General features: G+C 46.4%; 1 protein-coding gene across 4 annotated transcripts in view; it reads left to right on the top strand.

Annotated features, from left to right (window-relative positions):
- The window catches only part of ncoa6 (nuclear receptor coactivator 6), a 42633-nt gene that overhangs the window by 15204 nt on the left and 3813 nt on the right, over positions 1-23616 (top strand). For 3 of the 4 annotated variants that reach the window (XM_084333941.1, XM_084333939.1, XM_084333942.1), the window contains 8 exons: positions 1687-1800; positions 2377-2499; positions 2604-4932; positions 5896-6014; positions 12526-12968; positions 15934-16182; positions 20126-23153; positions 23315-23371. In XM_084333941.1, coding sequence (XP_084190067.1) covers positions 1687-1800; positions 2377-2499; positions 2604-4932; positions 5896-6014; positions 12526-12968; positions 15934-16182; positions 20126-23153; positions 23315-23371 — 6462 coding nt within the window. The remainder of the gene's footprint in view (positions 1-1686; positions 1801-2376; positions 2500-2603; positions 4933-5895; positions 6015-12525; positions 12969-15933; positions 16183-20125; positions 23154-23314; positions 23372-23616) is intronic. The other variant, XM_084333940.1, reaches the window with a different exon arrangement.

Below are 23616 nucleotides of genomic sequence, written 5' to 3'. Positions count from 1 at the left end.
AGTTTCATAAAAAACAAGTTATTTCCAATTTGACTGGCCAACACAGGCTTTGATCCCGAAAGGATCAGAGATTAGTCATGATCATCCCCCAAGTCTCTTGATTATGTGGACTCGGTATCACCTTGTATAATTATTTTGTAGTTTAATCAAAGAAAATATTACAAGATTACTTGTGGTCTTCAGGGGGGGTGGGGCATTTGGTTATCTCCTCCATTCAACTCCCCCATCTGTTGAAAGTCAACTATTATCTGCAGTTCCATCAAGTCACAGCATACAAATGGGTCTCCCATCAACCTAACGCAACGCACCTACCGTCTTCACAGAGATGGTGGTAACTAAGCGCTATAAAGGGGCATCATGCCAGCATCACTGCCAGCTTCATAGGTGATCATGGCAGCAGTAATTGTTGCCAGACGCAGGCATCGTAATGCCAGGCGTGCCCGTGAAAGAATATTTCGAAGGAGAATATCACTTTTTCATTTAAGTGAGACCGAAATCATCCGGAGACACAGGTTGCCAGCTCAAGCAATCCTTGATCTACTGGATGAAATCAAGGATGATATTGAGCCAGCCACCCAGAGATCCCATGCAATCGTATTTATTATTTAAATATTGTTATTTAATGTTGTCGGTTTTCCCAATGTTGTCGGCGTTATTGATTGATTGATTTTGAAACGAGATTTTGATTTTGCATCATGCTGCAACTTTTATTTGTGTTATGCATTGCTCTTGCTGCTTGTTTTATTATGTATTCATTATATAAAGCACATTGAACTGCAATCCTTGTATGAAAGGTGCTATATAAATAAAGACTATTATTATTATTATAATGAAAAATACTGTTATCTCTATGCCTCATTTCGGGTTTATTTTTCCCCTTCCTGATATCTGCCAACAGCTCTGTCAGGTGCAGACTGCTCCGCGAGCAAACTGTGCTGGAGCAGATCAGGAGCTAACTGCACACATATGGGCGTATCTGCGCTAAACCACATTGCATGCGTGCACCACGAAGGATAATAATGATGATCTAGCGTTGATTTCAGGAAGATCCGATAATCAGGCGAAAAATGACAGCGTGTTTATTGAATTACACAAAAATGCTGTTTTCGTGTCTTTTCCCTGGAATTACTCAGAAGCAACCAAACTATATTCATATTCAAAACGGAAATGTACGGATGAAAAAATAATAATTTTTTTGCACGTTGACCAGAAGCAACTCAATGAGACTCGACGGCGTTATTTGACCCATAGCTATACTATAAAATATAGGTTTAGCTCTACAAACTACAACTACGTTTACATGGGGTTAATGAACCCGGAAGGGGCGTGGCACTCAATGTGTTACGGGTGCAATTAGCAATTAGCACCGCGCAAGGGCCAATTATAGCCCTCCTTTGCTACCGAGTGGACATTTTGTAATATTTGTCATCCGCGACAGTGGCTTGGGAGGTAGAGCAGTTGTCTGGTAATCCAGAAGTTCCCGGTTCGATTCCCGGGCAGTGTGTCGAAGTGTCCTTGAGCAAGACATTTAACCCCTAATTGCTCCAGATGAGCAGGTTGGCACCTTGCATGGTTGCCTCCGCCATTGTTGTGTGAGTGAATGGGTGAATGTGAGGAACTAAATTGTAAAGCGCTGCCGCTTTGGATAAAATAGATATATAAATGCAGTCCATTTGTTGTGTTTAGGTGAAGGAGCCATCAATGTGGCAATGGGTCAGAACAGAAGCCAAGTGAATGGACCAATTGGAGCCCCCGGGCAGTTGAGGATGGATGTGGGCTTCCCCGGCCAGCCAGGTCCAGGTATGATACTATGGTCTTAAAGGTGACTGGAGTTCAGATTCAACCCCTTGTATCTGTAAAGGGGGACTGAAACTTGTGATCAGATTTGAGAGAAAAGTTTGGTATTAGTTGTACACCGTGGCATCTACACAGCACATGCAAGTAAGCACACAACGATGGATCCTTTTTCATTTCTGTAGGCTTCTACTGGCATGTTATAAATGGCTCATCTGAAGTAGATTTAGATAGTTTCGTTGTTGGGCTCATGTAAAATATTCAGTTGGGCTTATTTCAAAATTCTTGAATGAAAATTATACTCAAAATCAAACTCTAGATTATATGCATTTCATAAAAATTTAATGATATAAAAAATACACCAGAGACTGTACATTTTTAACAGATATTAGACTTAGTACTAAATACTTGATTGTTTATAAGCATAATGACAAATCATCGAACTCTAGATTATATGCATTTCATAAAAATGTTATGATATAAAAAATACACCAGACTGTACATTTTAACAAATATTAGACTTGGTACTAAATACTTGATTGTTTATACGCATAATGACAAATCCATATTTCTGTTTGTTAGGAGGCATGAGGATGGCAAACCCATCAATGGTTCCCCCTGGTCCTAGCATGGCAGGTCAGGCTATGGTTCCAGGTGGCAGTGGACAGATGCACCCCCGAGTCCCGAGACCATCCTCACAGACAGGTTTGGGAGATCATTTATTTTCTTCTCAAATTGCTCTGTAGTTACTTAACAATGTGATCTTCGTGGCAGTTAGTTAAGCGGCTGACGTTATGCTCCTTCCTCAGACGTGATGGATCCCATGGTGTCTGGTATGTCGGTTCAGCAACAGCAGCAGCAACTCCAGCACCAGCAGGTAGGCCCCCACGGTCCCGGCCCCATGCCCCCCCAGGCAGCCCACCACATGCAGGCGCTGCAGGCCGCCAGGCAGCTCAACCCCGCCGCCCTGCAGCAGCTTCAACAACAACAGCAGCAGCACCAACAACAGCAGCAGCAGCAACAGGCCCAGCACCAAGCTCAGCTCTCTCAGCTCGGACCCAGACCCCCGTTCAACCCCTCGGGCCAGATGGCCGTGCCTCCTGGCTGGAACCAACTGCCCTCTGGCGTCCTCCAGCCTCCTGCCGCACAGGGAGGCCCCGCCTGGAGAAAGCCCCCACCCCAAGCCCAGATGGGCCAACGCCCACCTTCCCTCGCCACAATTCAGACTCCCAACCATCCTCCACCCCCTTACCCTTTTGGCAGCCAGCAGGCTGGGCAGGTGTTCAATCCCATGGGACAGGCACAGTTACAGCAGCAGGCGGGGATGGGACAGTTTGCAGCACCCCAGCCTAAAGGCCCCCAGACTGGGCCTGGAGGGGTCGTAGGACCCCCAAGACCCCCTCCACCCCTTCCACCCACCTCCGGACCGCAGGGGAACCTCACGGCGAAGTCCCCTGGTTCCTCCTCGTCCCCTTTTCAACAGGGCTCACCTGGGACCCCTCCTATGATGGCCCAGCGACCTACAACCCCACAGAATTTCCCCCAGGGGGTAGGGTCCCCTGGGAGGGCAGTCCTCGGACAACAGGGTAACATGCAGCAAGGGTTCATGGGAATGCCCCAGCATGGGCAGCCAGGGGCTCAGGTTCATCCAGGCGGAATGGCAGGGATGCCTAAACGTCCCTTGGGGTTCCCGAATATGCCAGGGAACCAGAACTTTGTCCAGGGTCAGGTGGCTGCTAGTACCCCGGGAACCCCTGGAGGAGGAACAAACCAGCAGCTACAGAGCAGCCAAGTCATGACTCACACAGGAGCTCAGCCCCCAGTCTCCACACCCAACACACTGCAGGGACCAACCCACGCCCAGCCCAATAGTATGGGCGTCCACAGCGGTATGGCAGGCCAGTCTCCCGGTACCACCGCTGGGCAGAGCATAGCCCAGCCACAGCCTGGCCTGCAGACCCAGATGATGGGCCTCCAGCATCAGGCCCAGCCCGTGCCCTCCTCCCCCAGCCAGATGGTTCAGAGTCAGGGTGGCGGTCAGACCATCCTCTCCAGGCCCCTCAACCAAGGGCAGAGAGGCGGGATGACCCCACCCAAGCAAATGATGCCTCAACAAGGCCAGGGGGTGATGCATGGGCAGGGTCAGATGGTTGGAGGCCAAGGGCACCAGGCCATGCTCCTACAACAACAACAACAACAACAACAACAGCAGCAACAACAACAACAGCAGCAGCAGCAGAACTCAATGATGGAACAAATGGTTGCCAACCAGATGCAGGGCAACAAGCAGGCATTCGGGGGTAAGGTTCCTGCTGGGGTCATGCCAGGCCAGATGATGCGGGGTCCCTCTCCAAATGTCCCAGGGAACCTGGCTCAGTTCCAGACCCAAGTCGGCCAGCAGCAGATGACCCCGCAGCAACAGCAGCAAATGGCTCAACTCCAACAGCAGCAGTTACAGCAGCAACAACAGCACCAGTTACAACAGCAACAACTACAACAACAACAACAGCAACAACAACACCAACAAATGGGTCAGCAGCCACAGCAGGTTCCCATGGGTGGAAACCCCAACCAGGCCATGGCCATGCACGGGCAGCAGATGCGGCTCCCTGCTGGTCATCCTCTGGTCCAGCAGCAGTTACAGCAGCAGCAGCTTCAGCAGCAGCAGAAACAGCAGCAGCAGGCCATGCTCCAGCAGCAGCAACAGGCGGCTCAGCAGCATCAGCAACACCCTCTGGGGGACCCAGGTGCTGGGACCGGGGACATGGGCGTCCAACAGATGCTCCCCGACATGCAAGGGCAGCAACAGCAAGGCATGATGGGGGGCGGCCCTCAGCACATGCAAGTGGGTAACGGCCACTTCCCGGGGCACGGCATGAACTTTAACCCCCAGTTTCCGGGTCAGATCATGGGCGGGCCGTGTGGACAGGCGGGCGGCTTCCCCATCAACAAGGACGTGACGCTGACCAGCCCCCTGTTGGTCAACCTGCTCCAGAGTGACATCTCCGCCAGCCAGTTCGGGCCGGGGGGCAAGCAGGGGGCGGGGGGGCCAGGCCAGGCCAAAGCCAAGAAGAAGAAGCCACCGCGGAAGAAGAAGCCCAAGGTGGGGGAGGGGCAACAGCAAGCGGAAGGACTCGGGTAAGGATTGTGTGTTGTGCGTTTTTCTTTATGTTGGGGCAATAGGTGATGGAAAGAAGTGGCGCAGTGGGCAAGGCGCTGAGTGGCGCAGTGGGCAAGGCGCTCGCCACTAACGCAGGAGATGCTGGTATCGAGCCCAGCTCTCTGCGTTGCTACCGGCTTGGCCGGTCGTCATACTAACACAATTGGCAGTGTTAGAGGGTGGGAAAGCCGGTGGGTGGGGATTGGACGTTGTGGACAGCGACTCGTACAGGTCGAGGTCGGTTGGTGAGCCTCCCACGCGTTACTCCTCGTCACTGAGAGATCGCGCTGTTCAGGTGAAAAGATGCGACAGCTGCCTCCTCGTGTACTGGAGGGGACACGTGATGCAAGGCTTGGTCCTCACTGCAGCCGACCAGTGGGAGGCATAGTCTAGCAACGTTCGGGACAGGGGAGGGGAGAATTGGCAAGGCGAAATTGGGATGGGAGAAAAATAGAAAATAAGGAGAAAAAGTGGATAAAAAAAAGGATTTTATGTGATTTTCCATCTGCTTAGGTATGGAAAATCATATTTAATGATCCAATGGACCTCAAACCCCACCCTCTTTTCTTGATCCTCCAATTACAACTGTTACTTCCTTCCAGACCAAAAAAGAGGTAGCAACAGTTGTGATTGAAGGATTAAGAAAATAAATCTTGATTTGAAATGGGTCAGTTGACATTGATTGTTTTGGACTGCCTGGTAATCTAGTCTAATGCATTAGCAAAATGAAAATGTAAACTTAAAATAATATTTTCATATATTTCTGTAATCATTTTGTAAGAAATTTGATTCAAAATATTTTCTTTATCATAGATTTGGAACAAACTGATCATAATTAACTATACATATCGTGTGTTGCCCAGCCCTTCGTTAGGTTGTGTGGCTTTGGCATCGGCAATCGAATGATCCTTCATCAGTGTTGTTGCCCTGTTGATTTGCAGAGGTCTGGACGTGCCTGCTGGTCTGGAGGACTCTGAGCTGCCAGCGCTGGCTGGAGAACAGAGCGTGGGTTTGGACAACTCGGGCCCCAAGCTCTCTGATTTCACCAATAGGCCTGCGGGTGAGTGATGGTGTTTTATTTAATTACATTTTTTACATTTGGGCAGCTGTTGATTTGGGCAATCCGTGATCCAAATGTAAACAGACGGGTAACCCCACCACCGAACATGCTAAATATATATATATATAAAATATTTCTAGTTGATACAAACACTAAACGGATGAATATGAGTTTTTTTAAATTGTATTTTGTGTCTGTAAAATATTTGTTTAGGTTGGTAATGCTTATAAACATTGGATTGGAATAGAGCTATATTCTGACTTGTGATGGGTTAAGAATGTTCCAAAAAGCAGATTTTCCATCTACAGATAAAACTCTTCAAGAATGCATGTCAATATACCCTGCATTTATGTGTTAAAAAAAAATCACACATAGTGGCTTTAAACTGACACTGAAACTTCTCAAGTAGCAGGGTTGCAAAGGTCCTTGAAGTGCTTAACCTCTTCCGCCTGTGCGGTCCGGGGCCACACCGCAAATGACATCACGTCATAAATCAAGCTCTCCAGTTTGACATAATTATATATATATATTTTCTTTTAACGTATTCAAGAATAAACATAACCATGTCACAACAGCAGTTATAATGTATATTCTCATCAATACGTTTGTTTACCAATAGGTTAAAGTGTTATTAGTGCGATTTTAGTTTTTAAAAAGGTGTTGTTATCACGGAAATCTGCCATTTTGAATTACCGGCTGTCTGCGAATGTAGTCATTTTGAGAAGAGGACATCCAGAGCTTTCAATGAGCATTGGAATTTTTCAAAACTACACTTCTCAAAGGCCTCTAGCTTTCTTCAAGCAAATTACTTCCTGATTATTATTTTTTATTTTTCTTATTACTCAGGATTATATACCACAAAACTGAACGTTATTGGCATATATTGGAGCGCAGTTAGTTTGTCTCCCCTATTTTGAGCATTTAGCAACCATTCGATTTGAAATTAGTTGCAAAATGGCGGCGCTCTTGCAAGAATAAAAATCCTACTGTACATACAGTAGATCTCATTATCTGTTCTTCATGCATGCTATTCTATATTTTATAATAATTAGGGGAGCACGATATAGATTTTTTTGATATCGATAACTTTCTGCTCTCAAGGTCGATACCGATAACCGATAATATATATATATATATTTATTGTATTATTATTATTATTTAAAAAATTTGTATTCCTGTAGTTTTGACCTAACCAGATTTATCATGACATGAGCGTTACTACTATGAACAAAACAAAGCCAAGACAACAGTTTTGACTTTTCAAATAAAGTTACCATATTTATTTTTCCAAATGGAATTATGAACCTGGGCTCTAAATGACGAAGTAGCCGACAGAATCATTTGTGTTCGATGAGGGAAAAGGGCTGGTCGTCAAGTGCCATCATTTCTGTGATCAAATTAGAGATTGCTTGAGTCCTTGGGTCATCTCTGTGTCAAACGTCTTTAATTTTGCAAACGCCTCGTCAATAGGTACAAGCCCCGCCGGTTCCCTTGCAGCTGGCTTTGGATTCGCAGCAGCTTAGCCTTTAGCTGCTCGCGCGTCGTCGTCGGATTTTAATACACCATCGTAGTGGTGGTGATGTTTCAGGTGACTTATTAGGTTGGCTGTGTTATAGCTTGTTGCCCCTTTCCCTCCTCGTGGAACTTCTGCATTTGTTACAAATAGCAAGCAAACTGTTTTCCTCTGAAACTTTGAAAAAGTCCCACACTACCGACGCCATATTTGTTTACTATCTGAGTGTGCTGCTTCTGAAAGTTACGTGACTACGTCACAGCCAGGCATGAGAAAGGGAGCGCTGGATTTGTGAAAAACTCCCTCTTCCTAAACCACACGCTATCAGTCGTACCACCGTACTGGCAAAACGGGAGGAGCCTACAGTAAAAACAAACGCCCTTCATCCCAATCTACCCACACCGCATTTTTTTAACCAAAAAATATATTATATATTATCGGAGCTATCAATAATTTTATCGGGTTTATCGGGATGACGTCATAATTGCTGATATCGGCCCGATAATTATCGTGCATCCCTAATAATAATATTTCAAATTGCATTGGTCCGGATGGGAGAATTCAGTACTGTATCTACAAAACCTTCTGTTTAATCATCTTCCCTTTATTCATTTCCTTAGATTTTTAGTACACGTGATCTCAAGAAGGTACTGAACGAGCTCAGTGGCTCAGTTTTTCATGCCTGGTCATTTTTAGCATGGTGTTATTCACAAAAATCATTATTCATATTCTCCTTTGTTTCATCACAATTTTTTTTTTTTTATTCTCTTTTTCCCCCTTCTTTTTCCATTTTCTCCCCTTCCAATGTTAGTCGTTACGCCAATTCCCAATCCCCTTCCTGGTCGTTGCGCACTCTACCCCCTACCGTCTGTCTGGGAGGGCGGAGACTATCACATGCTTCCTCCGACACATGTGTACCCAGCCCACCACTTCTTTTCACCTGGCAGCGCGGACTCTCACTGGGAGAGTGTAACGTGTGGAAGGTCACACTACCTCGCTCCAGATCCTTCCCTGCTGTCCAGGCGCCCCGACCGAATTGTAGGAGTCGCGGTTTACAACGACCCGGACCCACCCACCGGCTTCCCTCCCGCTGACTCTGCCAATCGAGCCAGTATGACGGCCGGCCAAGCCGGAGGCAACGCTGACAGCCGGATTCGATACCAGTGTCTCTTGCGTTGGTGATGAGCGCTTAGCACCCAGCCGCCCCTGTTTCATCACAATTTAAGAAAGCCTAGTAATGGACACAATATTTCTGACACTGGGAATACATTCACTGAGGTCCATAAATGTCCCTAGATACCAAGAACATGCAAATGGACCTTGTAGAAGTGGAGCAATATTCCATTTAATTAGGTATGTATTTTAGGCGGATTTTCAGAAAATAGGGCTCCGGGCTTAAGAGGTTAAAGTGCTTGATAAGAAAAAAGTCAATGCCTGGAATTCCTTGAAAACAGAATTTTTTAACAAGGTGCTTAAAAAGTAATTGAAATTAAAATCAACCATTCGCATTGAATGTTTTGTTCATCCATGATAAAAAATGTCAGAATCAAGAAATATAAATATTTTTATTTAAAGTGTAACTAATTGTCGGAAATTGGTTTTAAGCTTTAAGCTTTAAGATTTTTTATTTTATCTACTTTTTCTCCCCATTTTCTATTTTTCTCCCATCCCAATTTCGTATGATCCAATTCTACCCTCCCCTGTCTCGAACGTTGTTAGACCATGCCTCCCACTGGTCAGCTGCAATGTGGACGAAGCCTTGCATCACGTGTCCCCTCCGGCACACGAGGAGGCAGCCGTTGCATTTTTTCACCTGTACAGCGCGATCTCTCAGCGGCGAGGAGTAACGCGTGGGAGGCTCACGCTGCCCCCGTTGCTTCCTGATTCTGCTGTACAGGCGCACCAACCGACCTGTAGGAGTCGCTGTCCACAATGTCCGATCCCCACCCACCGGCTTTCCCACCCCCTAATACTGCCAATTGTATTAGTATGAACGACCAGCCAAGCCGGAAGCAACGCCGAGAGCTGGGCTCGAACCCAGCATCTCCTGCGTTAGTGGCAAGCGCCTTGCCCACTGCGCCACTTAGCCGCCCCAGATTTTATTTTTCTATAAAAAACAGCATTTCAAAGTTAATTGTATCCTTTTAACTCATTCAGCGCCGCGGGTCTAGAGCATATTTGTTCCTACTCTAAGAGATAGGAATGCGTGGCGGTGTTTGCAGGGCTATATCTATATTCTATATTATAGCAATGGATACAATACTATGGCTCATTTGACATCAACTATCCATCGTTCAATATGTAAAAAATAATCAATTTTTTCATGTATACGTTCGCGTGTTATACCGTGGTGAATATAAGTATAGTTTCAGAGTGATCCTGGTTAATTCCAGAAAACGGCGCTATGGAGCAACACGTGAATTTTACTAAAAGTGTTGGTGTTGCTCGCCTGGACACGCTATTATTTCCAAATCAAATGTACATAATGGGTATTATGTTTCATCATGAATGCATGAAAGGGGGGGGGGGGGGCGTTTTTAGATTTTTTGATCGTCATCAAAGGCATACGTTCTGGAGTACGTTACACATGGTCGTTGTGATCGATGTGAAATCATGGTTGGATCAAAGCAGGATTGATATCATATAGTCCTTACCTTCACTAGGAGGTACCCCAAAAAGAATATTCCAATTCTAATCGCGATTTCCAATATTGGTGTCCATCGTGTCGCCAACATAATCCACCACAACACATTGGACACGTTTCAATGTCATCGAGTGAACCACTAGACTCGCCTGACCAAAAAAACTGTGCACGGAGTGAATTAAACGTAACACCGGGTGTGAAAAAAAGGTTTCGAAGGGTGGGTGATACTGCCACCTACCCGGATGTGGCCGGTATTGCACTCTAGCGATCTCAGAGTGGTTCCCTATGGTAACCCCGATGTCCGTGTGAGAGAAATTAATAAAAATATCGAATAAAAGAAATAACGATGAAAACCCGACTATACTCTGGTCTGGCGCTGAACGGTTGGCGAGTTAACCCGACTATCCTCTGGTCTGGCGCTGATTTTTTTTTTTTTTTTTTTTCCACATTTTCTCCCATCCCAATTTCGTATCATCCAATTCAACCCTCCCCTGTCACGAACGCTGTTTCTTGCCTCCCACAAGCCGGCTGCAATGTGGACTAAGTCATACATTGCACAAGTCCCATCCGGTACTTGAGGTAACAGCAGTCGCATCTTTTCACCTGCGCAGCTCGATCTCTCAGTGGCGAGGAGTAACGCGTGGGAGGCTCACGCTGCCCCCGACACTTCCTGATTCTACTGCGCAGGCGCACCAACCGACCTGTAGGAGTCGCTGTCCACAACGCCCGATCCCCACCCATCAGTTTCCCACCCCCTAATACGGTCAATGTGTATTAGTACGGACGACCAGCTAAACTGAAAGCAAATGTGGAGCGCTGGGCTCGAACAGGCAAGCCCAGCGTCTCCAGATTTCATGGCGAGCGCCTTGCCCACTACGCCACGTAGCCGCCCTTGGTCTGGCGCTGATTGAGTTAAATGCCCTTTTAACTCAATGGACGCCACGCCAACCAGGTTTATATACGTGTTTGGCGGACAACAGTTGAACGCCAACCACGTATATATAAGTTATTTGATAGTTTTTCCTTTTTTTCCGATTTTAATATCCTATTCATTGTCAGCGACCCATATGTTGCCAGTAGAAGGCATACTGCGACGCAGAGGGTGCAGTACCGGCCAGATCCTCCCAGGTGGCGGTATCGAGCACCCTTTAAAACCTTGTATCTTGGCCTGTGCGCGTGTAGTCTTTTACCAACGGAGTTGCAGTTCCGCGTTCGGGTTCCGTGATCTGATTGGCCACTGACGTTTCTCTCTGCGCCAATCGCGTTACGCCTATTTCTGCCTCTAACAGCCTGCTAGCTAGCTAGCGCCTAGTTCTATCACTGGTTAAGCTTGGCGACTCTTTCGAAGTTGGTTAAGGTTAGAGTTTGAAATCAGGGCTGGTGGTTTATCGCCCTGCTCTAAGACAAACTCTAACCAACTTCGAAAGAGTCGCCAAGCTTAACCAGTGATAGAACTAGGCGTCACGCGATTGGCGCTGAGAGAAACGTCAGTGGCCAATCAGATCGCGGAAAACTGCAACTCTGTTGGTAAAAGACTACACGCCTCAAATGTCTCCGGGTCAGCTTTTTTTTATATATATAAGCTGAGCGGTTATAACAGTCGGAGTGAGAAGGATCAAATGCTCCCGATGCATGATGTGTGGTGGATTATGTTGGCGACACGATGGACATCAATACTTGGAATCGCGATCAGATAATTGGAATATTCTTTTTGGGGTACATCCTAGTCAAGGTAAGGTCTATATGATATCAATCTTGCATTGATCCAACCATGTCTTCATATCGATCCGAACGTGTGTGTGTAACGTTACTCCACAACGTATGCCGTTGGTGACGATCAAAGCTTAAAAAAATTACCCCCCCCCCCCCCCCTTTCATGCATTCATGATGAAACATAATACCTATGATATAGATTTGATTTGAGAATAATAGCGGGTCCAGGCAAGAAACGGCAACGGTTATAGAATAATACACGCATAAGGCTATTCCTCAGCATTTCGGGAATGATTCCAGACCAATCTAAAACCATATTCACCACGGTATAAAACGGGAATGTATGGATGAAACAATTATTTCTTTTTCACATATTGAACGATAGATATTCTATGTCAAATGGGCCATTCTATAATATAGAATATAGTTATAGCTCTACAAACAAGGTGACTCACTCCTATCTTTTAAAGCGTGGCAGTGCTACCACAGGGCCAAGGCTAATGGCTGGCAGCCAATGAGTTAAAATGAAAGAGTACTTGGAAAAGTCCTTGAAAGTCCTTGAATTTCATTTTGCAATGTCTGTGGGAACCCTGAAGTAGTGCATTCAATTTGAATCTCTGGCATTCTACTGCTCGTCTTAGGCTTCCCTGGACAACCTGGAGACCAGAGAGTGTTGCAGCAGGTACCCATACAGTTCATGCAGCAGCAACAACAACAGCAGCAACAGCAACAACAACAACAACAAATGCAGCACATGCAACATCAACAGATACAACAGCAGCAAATTCAACAGCAGCAACAAATGCAACAACAAATGCAGCAGCAGCAATTGCAACAGCAGCAATTACAACAGCAGCAGCAGATCCAGCAACAGCAGCAGATGCAGCAGATGCAGCAGATGCAGGGGCTCCAGGGGGCTCAAGGACAGCAGGGAGTGGCTGGGCTCCAGGCTCCAGGGCCTCAGGCTCCAGGGCAAGGACAGCCTCAGATGCACCCACACCAACTGCAGCAGCAGCAACAGCAGCAGCAGCAACAACAACAACAACAACAGCAACCTCAGCAACCACACCTGCAACAGCAACAGGTGAAGTCATTGTTAACTCCTAATATTGAGAGAGCTCTATAGGGAGGTGTAGTCTGACGTCACTTTAGTTTCCCGCGCAGTCCACCCGTATAGGGATTCATCATTCTCGAAGTCAACTTCCTGTCTGTTGTTGCTAGGCAACTGCAGCGTGGGGGGAAACTGCCCCGCCTGGTACATTGTGTACGGTTCATTTAGTGCAGAAACGGATCGTTAAAGCGTCAAATTAAAGACTATCAAGCGGAATTTTCTTCAGTCCTTCACCATGCCAAAGAGCTGCTGTGTTACGCGTTGTACTAATGACAAAAACAGAAATCCAAATCGCAAGTTTTATACCATCACAGAGGAAAAAGTGGCTGGTGGCTAACGTTCGGCTAACTCGCTCTGTGTTGTGGTCGTGGTAGCTACATGCTAAGCGAACGTTAATTACATAATATCGAACCGATAGGAGCTTATCTTATCTAATCTTACGTGGATGTTTGATCGGGTAGTGGCACACGTGGTACCACCACGTAAGATTAGACAAGATAAGCTCCTATCGGTTCGATATTATGTAATTAACGTTAGCTTAGCATGTAGCTACCATGACCACAACACAGAGCGAGTTAGCCGAACGTTAGCCACCAGCCACTTTTTCCTCCGTGATGCATCAGCTGGTATTATATAAAACTTGCGATTTGGATTTCTGTGTTTGTTATTAGTACAAAATGTAACACAGCAGCTTCAATTTGGGTATTCGAGAGATGGCCATGTCTGCAGGTGTTTTGTATGGACATTATGTCAAGTCAATCAGGGGGAGATCTTTGACTCATATCTCGCCTTAGAATCACCAGAAAGGCTTTCGAAATAGTGAAATGCCATGTTGGCCTCAATATTTTCAAAACAAATCGTATGAAAATGTTATGAAATGAACAAGAATGTGATAAAACATGTAATAAAAACGGACCTCAACGCATGCATTTGATGGTAGAAATCCGTATGGTCCCCCTATACCAAGATGGCGGCGGTCTCGTGACATCAGAGTGTCTTCGAGAATTGGGAAAATGTATTATCGGCTATTGTAACAATTCTGCCTCATGAACATTGGCATGCTTTCCATTTTTGCACAAAATGAGTTCCCTTCTATCACTAACATTATTGGGCATTTTTGGTTGAAATAAAATTATACATAATTATTTTACGATTAATTGCGAATTGTTTCATGTTGAGCTATAGATTGTGGATGAATACACACAGAAAGGTACACCATGCCAATGTTCATGCTTTATTTGTTTTAAACGAGACGATTTAGAAATGTGTAAATACATTGCAATTTCACGCAAAGGTGGACCGGCCGGAAAAGACAATGATGTAACCACTACACCTCCCTATTTACACGCACCGATGCATCTTAACACTATGGTCGCCAAAAACGCCGTAGCACGTCTTTCCCCGCCATGCTCATTCTGCCAAAGACGCCGTACCACGTCTTTGATATCAATATTTCAAAAATCTGTGATCGAAATCATATTTCTCCCCCGGAGACTTGAGATCTACTGTTGATCCCCTCTCAACTCTCCAACGGTTCAAGAGCGCCATCTGGTGGCTTATCGGCGGATCGCCCAGAGCGGAAACAGGAAATGGAAGCTGGTGCTCATTACAATTCGGTCCGATCACTCGGTAATAGTCCCAGGACTCGAGCTAGACACAACGGATAGCAATCCGTTACCAATAACTCGATAAACAACATGATTTGGACGTATATACTATTATACAACCTGGAAATGGATCGCATATTTCTACATCCCTTAATAGGAATATTTCGGTTCCACGCTCATCGCCCAACGCTATGAGGAAGCTACGGTAAGATTCAGCGTTATTTTTTAACGTGTTCGATACTAACTGCTCTAATGATCATATCACCCACACTAGATGAATCATCTAACGTTGGCCACGGAATTATAAACGACTCCCCCCCCCCCCCCCCCCCCCATCCGGTCAACATCAGATGATCAGTAGTAACTTCTAGTAGCACGTCCATTTGAAATGTTTTATCTCGCGCAGATTCCTATCAAACTGTATTTGATCATCAATATAATGCATTTGGGGCTATAAATCACGTTCTGGAGAAAGCTGCGGAAAACGATAAAAACATACTTATACTTTAGACCGTATTTTAGTATGAATATGTGAATGAAAAAGTATAACGTTGCTACACCCTGAACAATAGATACTTGACGTTGAATGGGCCATAGTAATGTCAATTTAGCAATACAATTTAAAAAGTTATAGCCCTGCAAAGAAGGTAAACATCCCCATAGACAAATAGAGCTGGCGGAGGATGGTATATTAAGAATATAAGCCTGGCGACCAAAGTGTTAAATTGGAGTTGTCAGCCAACGACGGCAAACATTGTTAGTCTGCAAAACAAGTGGCAACGTCGACCAACGGGACGAAGGTCTTGTTAGCTCCTAGTTGACAAATGATTCACGATGCTTTTGTGTGAAGCCTCATCAGTACTTTTGTCTTATCAATCTAACCTGACGTGCTTGTGTTTGTATGTGATTGTGGTATATACATGTACAGTATACACTGTCGTCACCACTGAAATGTAGCCGGGGATCTGGCGTATCCTAAATCAAATAAAATTAAATGTATTCGTAAAGCCCGCAATCACTTAGGTTAATGTCCCCATAGGCTGGACAAGTCTTCTTTAAACAAGTCAAGAAGAAACATCACAATAAATCAAGAACAAAAAAAAACCATCATGAAATCCAAAACAACACTCCCAGACATACCCCAGCGAAGGTAAGGAAAAACTCACTTATCCTCCGGTCGTGGTGACTTTCAAACGGTGTGCAGACTCTGCCCTACCCAGTCCACCACAGGGGGTATGCTGGTGTGGTCGGATCCACTAATACTAGGAATACGTTTGGATATGGCAAGAGACTGACCTCATGTTTGTATCTGTGTTTGTTTTCTGTTTCAGCAGCAGCAGCAACAGCAGCAGCAGATGATGATGATGCTGAAGATGCAACAGGAACAGGCGAAGAACCGCATGTCCATTCCCCCAGGAGGGCAGCTCCCGCCCAGAGCCATGGTCAACCCCACAGAGGCCCAGAGGATGCCCGTCTCCCAGCAGGGCAACATGCCTGTTATGATCAGTCTTCAGGGGCATGGAGGAGTGCCGCCCTCCCCTGACAAGGCCAGAGGGATGGCGCTCATGGTCAACCCACAGGTAGGTTCTGAAATGTATATAATTTATTATATCCGAGCTCTGGGAAGGTCATCAAAGAGTAGCCGGCTATTCTCGGTCCTCGCTCCACAATGGTGGAACGAACTTCCCACCAGTCGGGACGCGTCTACCTTAATGATAAGCAAGCAGTGCAAAAATGCGGAAGCATTCGTCACCGCACGCCACTACGGTAAAGCGCCTTTCTTTTCAGGCCCGCTTTGGGAGCTGTCGCGCGGAAATAGGCTGTCTATTGCCATTCTCTTTGACAAACTCTAACCTTAACCAGCTCCTTAATAGCGCCTAAACTTAACCGTTCTAACCTTAACCAACTCCGAAACAATGCCTAACATTAACCTTAACCATGCCTAACCTTAACCATAGAAATTATATTGCCATTCTCTTTGACAAACTCTAACCTTAACCAGCTCCTTAACAGCGCCTAAACTTAACCGTTCTAACCTTAACCAACTCCGAAACAATGCCTAACCTTAACCTTAACCTTAACCATGCCTAACCTTAACCGGCGAAAGAATACACGTTAAAAAAAAAAAATCACGTTAAAAAAAAAAATATTCGATGGGATTCGAACTCGCCAGCAAACGAGCCATAGGATCCACAGCCATGTAGTCTTGCCAATTGAGCTATTTCTAGATACTGAATAAGGGGCGGTGACTTATATATATTGAGCTCCGCTCGGATCTCATGCGCATGCGCGGGCACCTCGTGCGAGCACGCCGGCGCACGCACGCACCTGAGCGAGCACGCCGCCGCCGGTGCACGCACGGGGGAAAATGAAAGGTGCATTACCGCACGCCACTACGGTAGAATGCTTCCGCATTCTTGCACTGCTTGCTTATCATTAGGGAAAAGGCAGTCGGGACAACCGAAACCCGACCAATATTGCACACAAAGTACGTCTTGTGGCCCGACGAGAACAGTACCCGTCTGGATGCTTTTAGCACATGCGTACTACAGTCATAGACCCTCTTAGGGCTAGAAGCATACCGTATGATTGAAGCCAAGGCGCTTTTAGCTAGCCATTAGCATGCTAGTGAAATACACCCATTAGACTGTAGTTAGCAAAGCCAAGGCACGTAGCATGCTAGTCCCTAACTAGTTAAATAAAATCACTGTAGCATTGTCCAACTAACACTGTTAACGTTAGCTTGCTAACTACAGTCAAACATGCTAGTGTCTTCAATCTAATCTGCTTCTAGCCCTGAACAGTTTGATACCTGTAAGAGGTGTATAGTAAGTCAACTGTGTAATATAGCCTTTATTTTCAGGTATTAATATTTTCAGATCATCCATTACGTTAGCAATTAGTTCACCGTTGCTCATTGTTATTAGCTCATATGTACAAGAGGGTTTATGACCGTAGTACGCACGTGTTAAAAGCCTCAGTCTTCATCGGACCGGAAAGCGTTCTAGCTATGCATTTCCCATGGTCTCTCCTACGCTTGCTTGCTGCTAATTATGCTAGCTAGCAGAAAGAGTTGTCAGCCAACAAAGACATTGTTACATCAGAGAACTAATGTATTCTCAAAATGGATCACCATTCAACATTATTGAAGATGCCTATGACTATGTATGTCCCCTAACAATTTTTTCATGCTTTTATTTATGACTACAGATGCATTTTGCTACATATTTCTTTAATTACCTTTAATCACAGCCTATCGTGCGATAGCGCGTTACATCTTTTTTTATTGTTGACACTACAGCCCTAATAATTGATCACACTATATAAACTTTCTCAATAAAACATTTTCCCTTGACATTTTGCGTGTGACAATAATGCAGTGGTGTTTAGTTAAGTTTATTAGGATCCCCAATTAGCTACACAAGCTCCAATATACAATAATACTATATACAATAATCAACTGTGAAATAGCTAAGAATACTTACACTGTACTAGGGCTGTACCGAATGCTTCGAAGCTTCAATCATAATGTTGACGTTCAAATTCTAAATCAACATTCGAATTCTTTATTTTTAATAAAAAATAATTTTTTTTTTTTTTTTTTTTGTGTGTGTCTATTCAATCTGTTTAAACCAATAGGGGTTTTCTTCACAGTTGCAGTTAAAGATTAGGCTACACTAATATTATACTATAAGACATCACCATCACTTTCATACCAACCGTGCCCTTATTGGATTATTTATGTTGACGAAACTGATGAGTTATATTCATTAAAGAAAGTTTATTTAATAAAAGAAAAAGACTCATTTAATCAGATTAATCACTTTATTCAAATTGAGGATTTAGTTTAAAAAAATATATATATATATATTATTATAATTTCTTTTTTTATGAAGTAAAACATTTTTTATAGACATTCGAAGCTTCGTTCCAATACTTCAATTGAAGCTTTGAATGTTAAAAAATGACATTCGGTACAGCCCTACACTGTACACAACTATATGCCCACACATTTGTTCATGAACGCCTAATTTAACATCAAACTAAATTGATGTTGATACATAATGATGTTGTTGCAATACAGAGTATTCAACCTCATTACTGTAACTCACTTTTACAATCACATTTGAAAAGCATTACAAACTGTCTGCAGGACACGGGTATATGACCACTAGAGCCCACTGGAATTGTATTATTATTAGAAATTGCCTATGTTAATTAGCTAATTATCTCGCTAATTAGCTACTGGTACGTTATCACCACTCAGTCCTTTATAGCAGCGGTTCTCAAACTATGGGTTGGTCGTGGGTAGGTGACAGTGAAAATATATATATTTTAGACAAATATATATGTTCTGGCAACATATATTGGCTAAATATGCTTAATTTTTATAAATGTGTATTGATAACATAGTGCTGTAATGAAATTTTCTAATAAATATGCATGATCAAGTACAACAATGTGTGCTTTTATTTTGATATTCCTTAATTCCATGTTGAAATTACGCGATACATTAAGTGTCGCCAAAAAAAATCCTGAATTAAATGGGGTCGTGATATAAAAAAGTTTGAGAACCCCTGCTTTATAGTAATCAGAAAATGTAGCACATTAGCACAAAATTTTAAACATATTTTAGGAGGGCATTATTTGCACAAATCAACTAAAGTTAATAGCTATGAACCTTGAGAAAACTATTGGGGTCTAACAAATGTCAGCCTACAAGACTGTTAGAGACCGTAAAAGTAGGCTACTGTGAAGAGTTAGGCTTAGAGAAGGATGTAGTGTAGGGCATACTGATTAAGCCTAAATCTTTATGATTGAATTTCCTAGTAGCCTATAGAAATTACAGTATCAGATTGATGAAAGCGATGTGAAAATAGGGTATTTTTCCGGAAATTATAAAATAATTATTGATATTGATTATTGGCACCACTGGGATGACTGGGCTTCATAATTTGCCCACCTTTCCTTTTGGAGGTTGTATAAAGTTACAGTATGCCCACTACCTCAGCTGAAGTGGATGGTTTAAGTCACTTTGAAAGTAAAAGACAATGATTTAATATGTTTTTATTATGACAAAAACAATATAAAGCACATCAGAGGCAAAAGACAAACAAACATAAAGCTGGACAATGGATTAGGCTTAAAACACACTACCTTTATGGAGATGTATACTGTATATAGAATCCTATCACTGTTTGTTGTTCATTGTTTTATATGCTAATTTAGCATATAACAACTCACCTTTTGCATCCAGGTGGCTTCCAACCTCTTAAAAATAATAATACATATTTTAGAAATATAATATCTTACTGTGATCATTTTGTGGAAGCTGCTATTTCCCCCAATGTTTGTAAGTGGATCCTGTTAATGTGTGAATGTGACAGGTCTTTTGTTTTGGTGATCCTTTTGTGGAAGCTGCTATTTCCCCCAATGTTTGTAAGTGGATCCTGTTAATGTGTGAATGTGACAGGTCTTTTGTTTTGGGTATACATCATAACCAAAGTTGTTCTTCCCTTCCAGCTGGCCGGAGTAGCACGGAGGATGTCCCATCCCGACGTAGGGCAGGGGACAGGGGCCGATGAAGTACCTGGAGGGGTCCACCCCATGCAGGACAGACCTGGAGGCCCAGACATGGGGATGCAGCCTGGAAACGGAGCCCAGCAGATAATGACCAATCAGGGCTCCAATACCCACATGATGAAGCAGGGTCCGGGTCCCTCGCCCATGCCCCAGCACCCTGGAGCCAGTCCCCAGCAGCAGCTACCCACTCAGCCTCAGCAAGGGGGCCCTATGCCTGGCCTCCACTTCCCCAATGTCCCCACCACATCCCAGAGCTCCAGACCTAAAACCCCCAACAGAGCCAGCCCCAGGCCCTACCACCATCCCCTCACCCCAACAAATCGTCCACCCAGCACTGAACCCTCAGAGATCAACCTCTCGCCTGAGAGGCTCAACGCCTCGATCGCAGGACTCTTCCCCCCTAAAATCAACATTCCGCTGCCTCCCAGGCAGCCCAACCTAATTAGGGGTTTCGACCAACAGGGACTCAACCCCACCACTCTGAAAGCCATAGGGCAGGCCCCTCCTAGCTTAACTCTGCCCGGCAACAGCAACAATGGCGGTGGTGGTGGTGGAGGCAACACTAACAATGGCCAGCAGTCTTTCCCTGCTGGCAGTGGAGCAGCAGCTGTAGGGGGTAAACAGGACAAGCAGTCTGGAGGGCAGGGCAAAAGGGCAAGTCCCAGCAACAGCCGGAGATCAAGTCCGGCCTCTAGCCGCAAATCAGCCACCCCGAGTCCAGGGAGGCAGAAGGGGGCAAAGATCGCCCTCACGTGCCCTCCCCACCAGCAGCAGATGATCAACCCTCAGGGGCAGACGATGATGCTTGGCCCCGCCTCGGTGAACCCCGGCCCAGTATCTATGCCCTCACAGGTGGGGATGGGCATGGAGGTCCAACAGATCCAGAATCCCTTCCACGGCATGCAGGGCAACCCTGCCGAGGCAGTGAGGGAAGGGCAGGGCATGGTGGCGGCAGAGCAGCAACGGCCCATGCCGCAGCCCCATCCCCACCCCCACCCCCAGCCTCTGAGGGAGTTATCGGCTCCCAGGATGGCTGGACCGCGAGGTCCTGCGCCTCAAGAGGCTAAGCCCGGCCTGGAGCTGCAACAGGCCGGAGCGTTTGAGAGGCCGCCCGCCACACACCCAGCTCCTGCACAGAACTCCGTGGGCAAGGCCTTACCCGCAGCTACCACCACCCTCAACCAGCTGCTTGATACCCGTGGCATGGCCAACATGCCTCCCAGGCCCGCTCAGAGTGCTCCTGCCAGAGATGTTGTGGCGAAGGGTACCCCTAAGCCTCCTGTAGATCCAGAGAGAACTCTCATTCTCCCCACCGTCTCTCAGAACTCTGGTGTGGCAGCTCCTAATGCTGCTGCTGCTCTGGGTGAACTAGAAGCTAAACCCAAGGCCACTATTACAAACCCCTCTGGCAGTCCTAATGTACAGCTTACATCCATCAACCTCAACCCCAACACTAACTTGAACCCCATTAGAACCCCAAGCCTTAACCCTAACCCCCTCTCCAGCCCCGGTATCAAACCTACACCGAACCCCAGCCCCGCCCTAAACCCTAACGCCGGTGCTACCCTCAATGTAAACCCCAAACCAATCACTTTCAGTCAGAGTAGTACAGCACCAACTATTGGCACTAGTACAAACCCCAATTCTGCTGTCATTCCTAAACCAAGCCCCAGTCCTAAACCTGTTACCAGCGTCCCCTCAATCCTACAGATTCCTGCCTCATCCGCCACCATCTCCCCCAGCCAGATCACGGTGTTTGTCACCTCCAACCAGATCACCTCCACGTCGACCCCCCAGGCACCCCCGACTATGGTCTCCACCATGATGGCTGTCCCCAACAAGAACATCAGACCTCAGGATGTCAGACAGCAGACCCCCATCTCCCGTCCCCCTCAGTTCATCGCCACCACGCCTGTATTTATCAACCCCATTTTCCAGGTCCCAGGTACGTCTATGGCTCCCAACGCCACGATGGTGTCCCAGCCAGTCACTGTGGTGGGTCCCATCCAAGTGTCAACCACCAACATCCAACTCTCCTCAGCCCCAAGCTCCAGCCAGCCCCCTGGGGCCAGTGTGACTAGCACTCAGCCTTCCAGAACAGTTGTTGGGCAGGTGCAGATAGCCACTAGCATGTCTTCATCGGCCCCGTCTGGCCCTCTGTCTGCCCCCCAGCAGTTAAACCCAGGGACCCACAAACTGGAGAGCCTAAACGATGTAGCACCTGCCCAGAAATCCAGCCCCCTCGTCGTCGGCCAGGCAGTTCCCCATCCCAGCCCGTCTCCCGCAGCCTCGTCTCCCTTCCAGCAGCAGCCCCTGGCTTCCCCGCCTCCCTGCCCCAGCCCCGGAGTCACGGCCGCCATCCGAAAGGGCCCCCTGTCCCCGACCTCTGCCGCACAGGCTAAGGGTAAGCCTGCGCAGGTTGCTGCACCTGTGTCCGGCACGGCAGACTCTCAGCAGAGCCTAGAAGAGAGGTCTGCTCAGCCAGGGCCTGCTGGCGCCGGGACTGTGTCAATACAGGCTCCCCTTCCTCCTCCGGTCATCCCCGTTGTTCAGCCAGAGACTCTAGAATCAAAGACCACCCCGCCTCCAGTCTCCTCTCCACTTCCACCCCCTGCTCAAGCTGCTGGCCCAGTCCCTGCTCAGGTTGCTGTCCCCGGTCCGCCTCCTGCCCCGGCCTCAACCCCGGCACAGGTCGCAGCCTCTCCGGCTCCCGTCATTACCCCTGCTCCCTCTGTTGTCTCTCCTCCTGCTACCCCTCTCTCTCCCACAGCTCCAGCACAAAGTCCAGCTCCATCCAGCGTTCTGGTTGTTGCCGTCCCTGGACCCCCGCCAGAGGTCCCCCCACCCACATCCTCCCCGGCGGCCACTAACCCCAGTGGAGCTCCACCATCTCAGTCTGACTCGCCAGTTATGGAGTCTCCTAGCCAGCCGGCCCCAACACCTGTTGAAACCACTCAGCCTGCCCCAGGTAAATATAGAGCTAATCAGCTAATCAATCACCATGTAGTATCAGTCAATCATTGTGTGGTTCTAGTTGAGAAATCACTACTATGTGAGTAACTGAAAGATTGTGTTTTCACGTTTCTAATGTAACTTCTGAATCGTTTCCTCCTGAATTTCCTCCTCCAGCACCAGCTGAACCAGAACCATCACCACCACAGGAGCCTGCTGCCAGTGAGAAGACGAGTGAGTCATATCACTTTTAAGTATCATCACTAGGGGGGCAGGTGGCGCACGGAGATTACGTTCGTCACCAACACCGGGAGACACTAGGATTCGTCTGTTCGAATCCAGCTCCCGGCGTTGCTATCAGCTTGACTGGCCTCTCACACTGATACAACTGCTGCCAGTGAGAAGACGAGTGAGTCATATCACTTTTAAGTATCATCACTAGGGGGGCAGGTGGCGCACGGAGATTACGTTCGTCACCA

This window comes from Notolepis coatsorum (assembly GCF_963971535.1).
Source record: "Notolepis coatsorum genome assembly, chromosome: 17".
Lineage (NCBI taxonomy): Eukaryota > Metazoa > Chordata > Actinopteri > Aulopiformes > Paralepididae > Notolepis > Notolepis coatsorum.
This window is presented reverse-complemented; position numbering and strand designations above follow the sequence as displayed.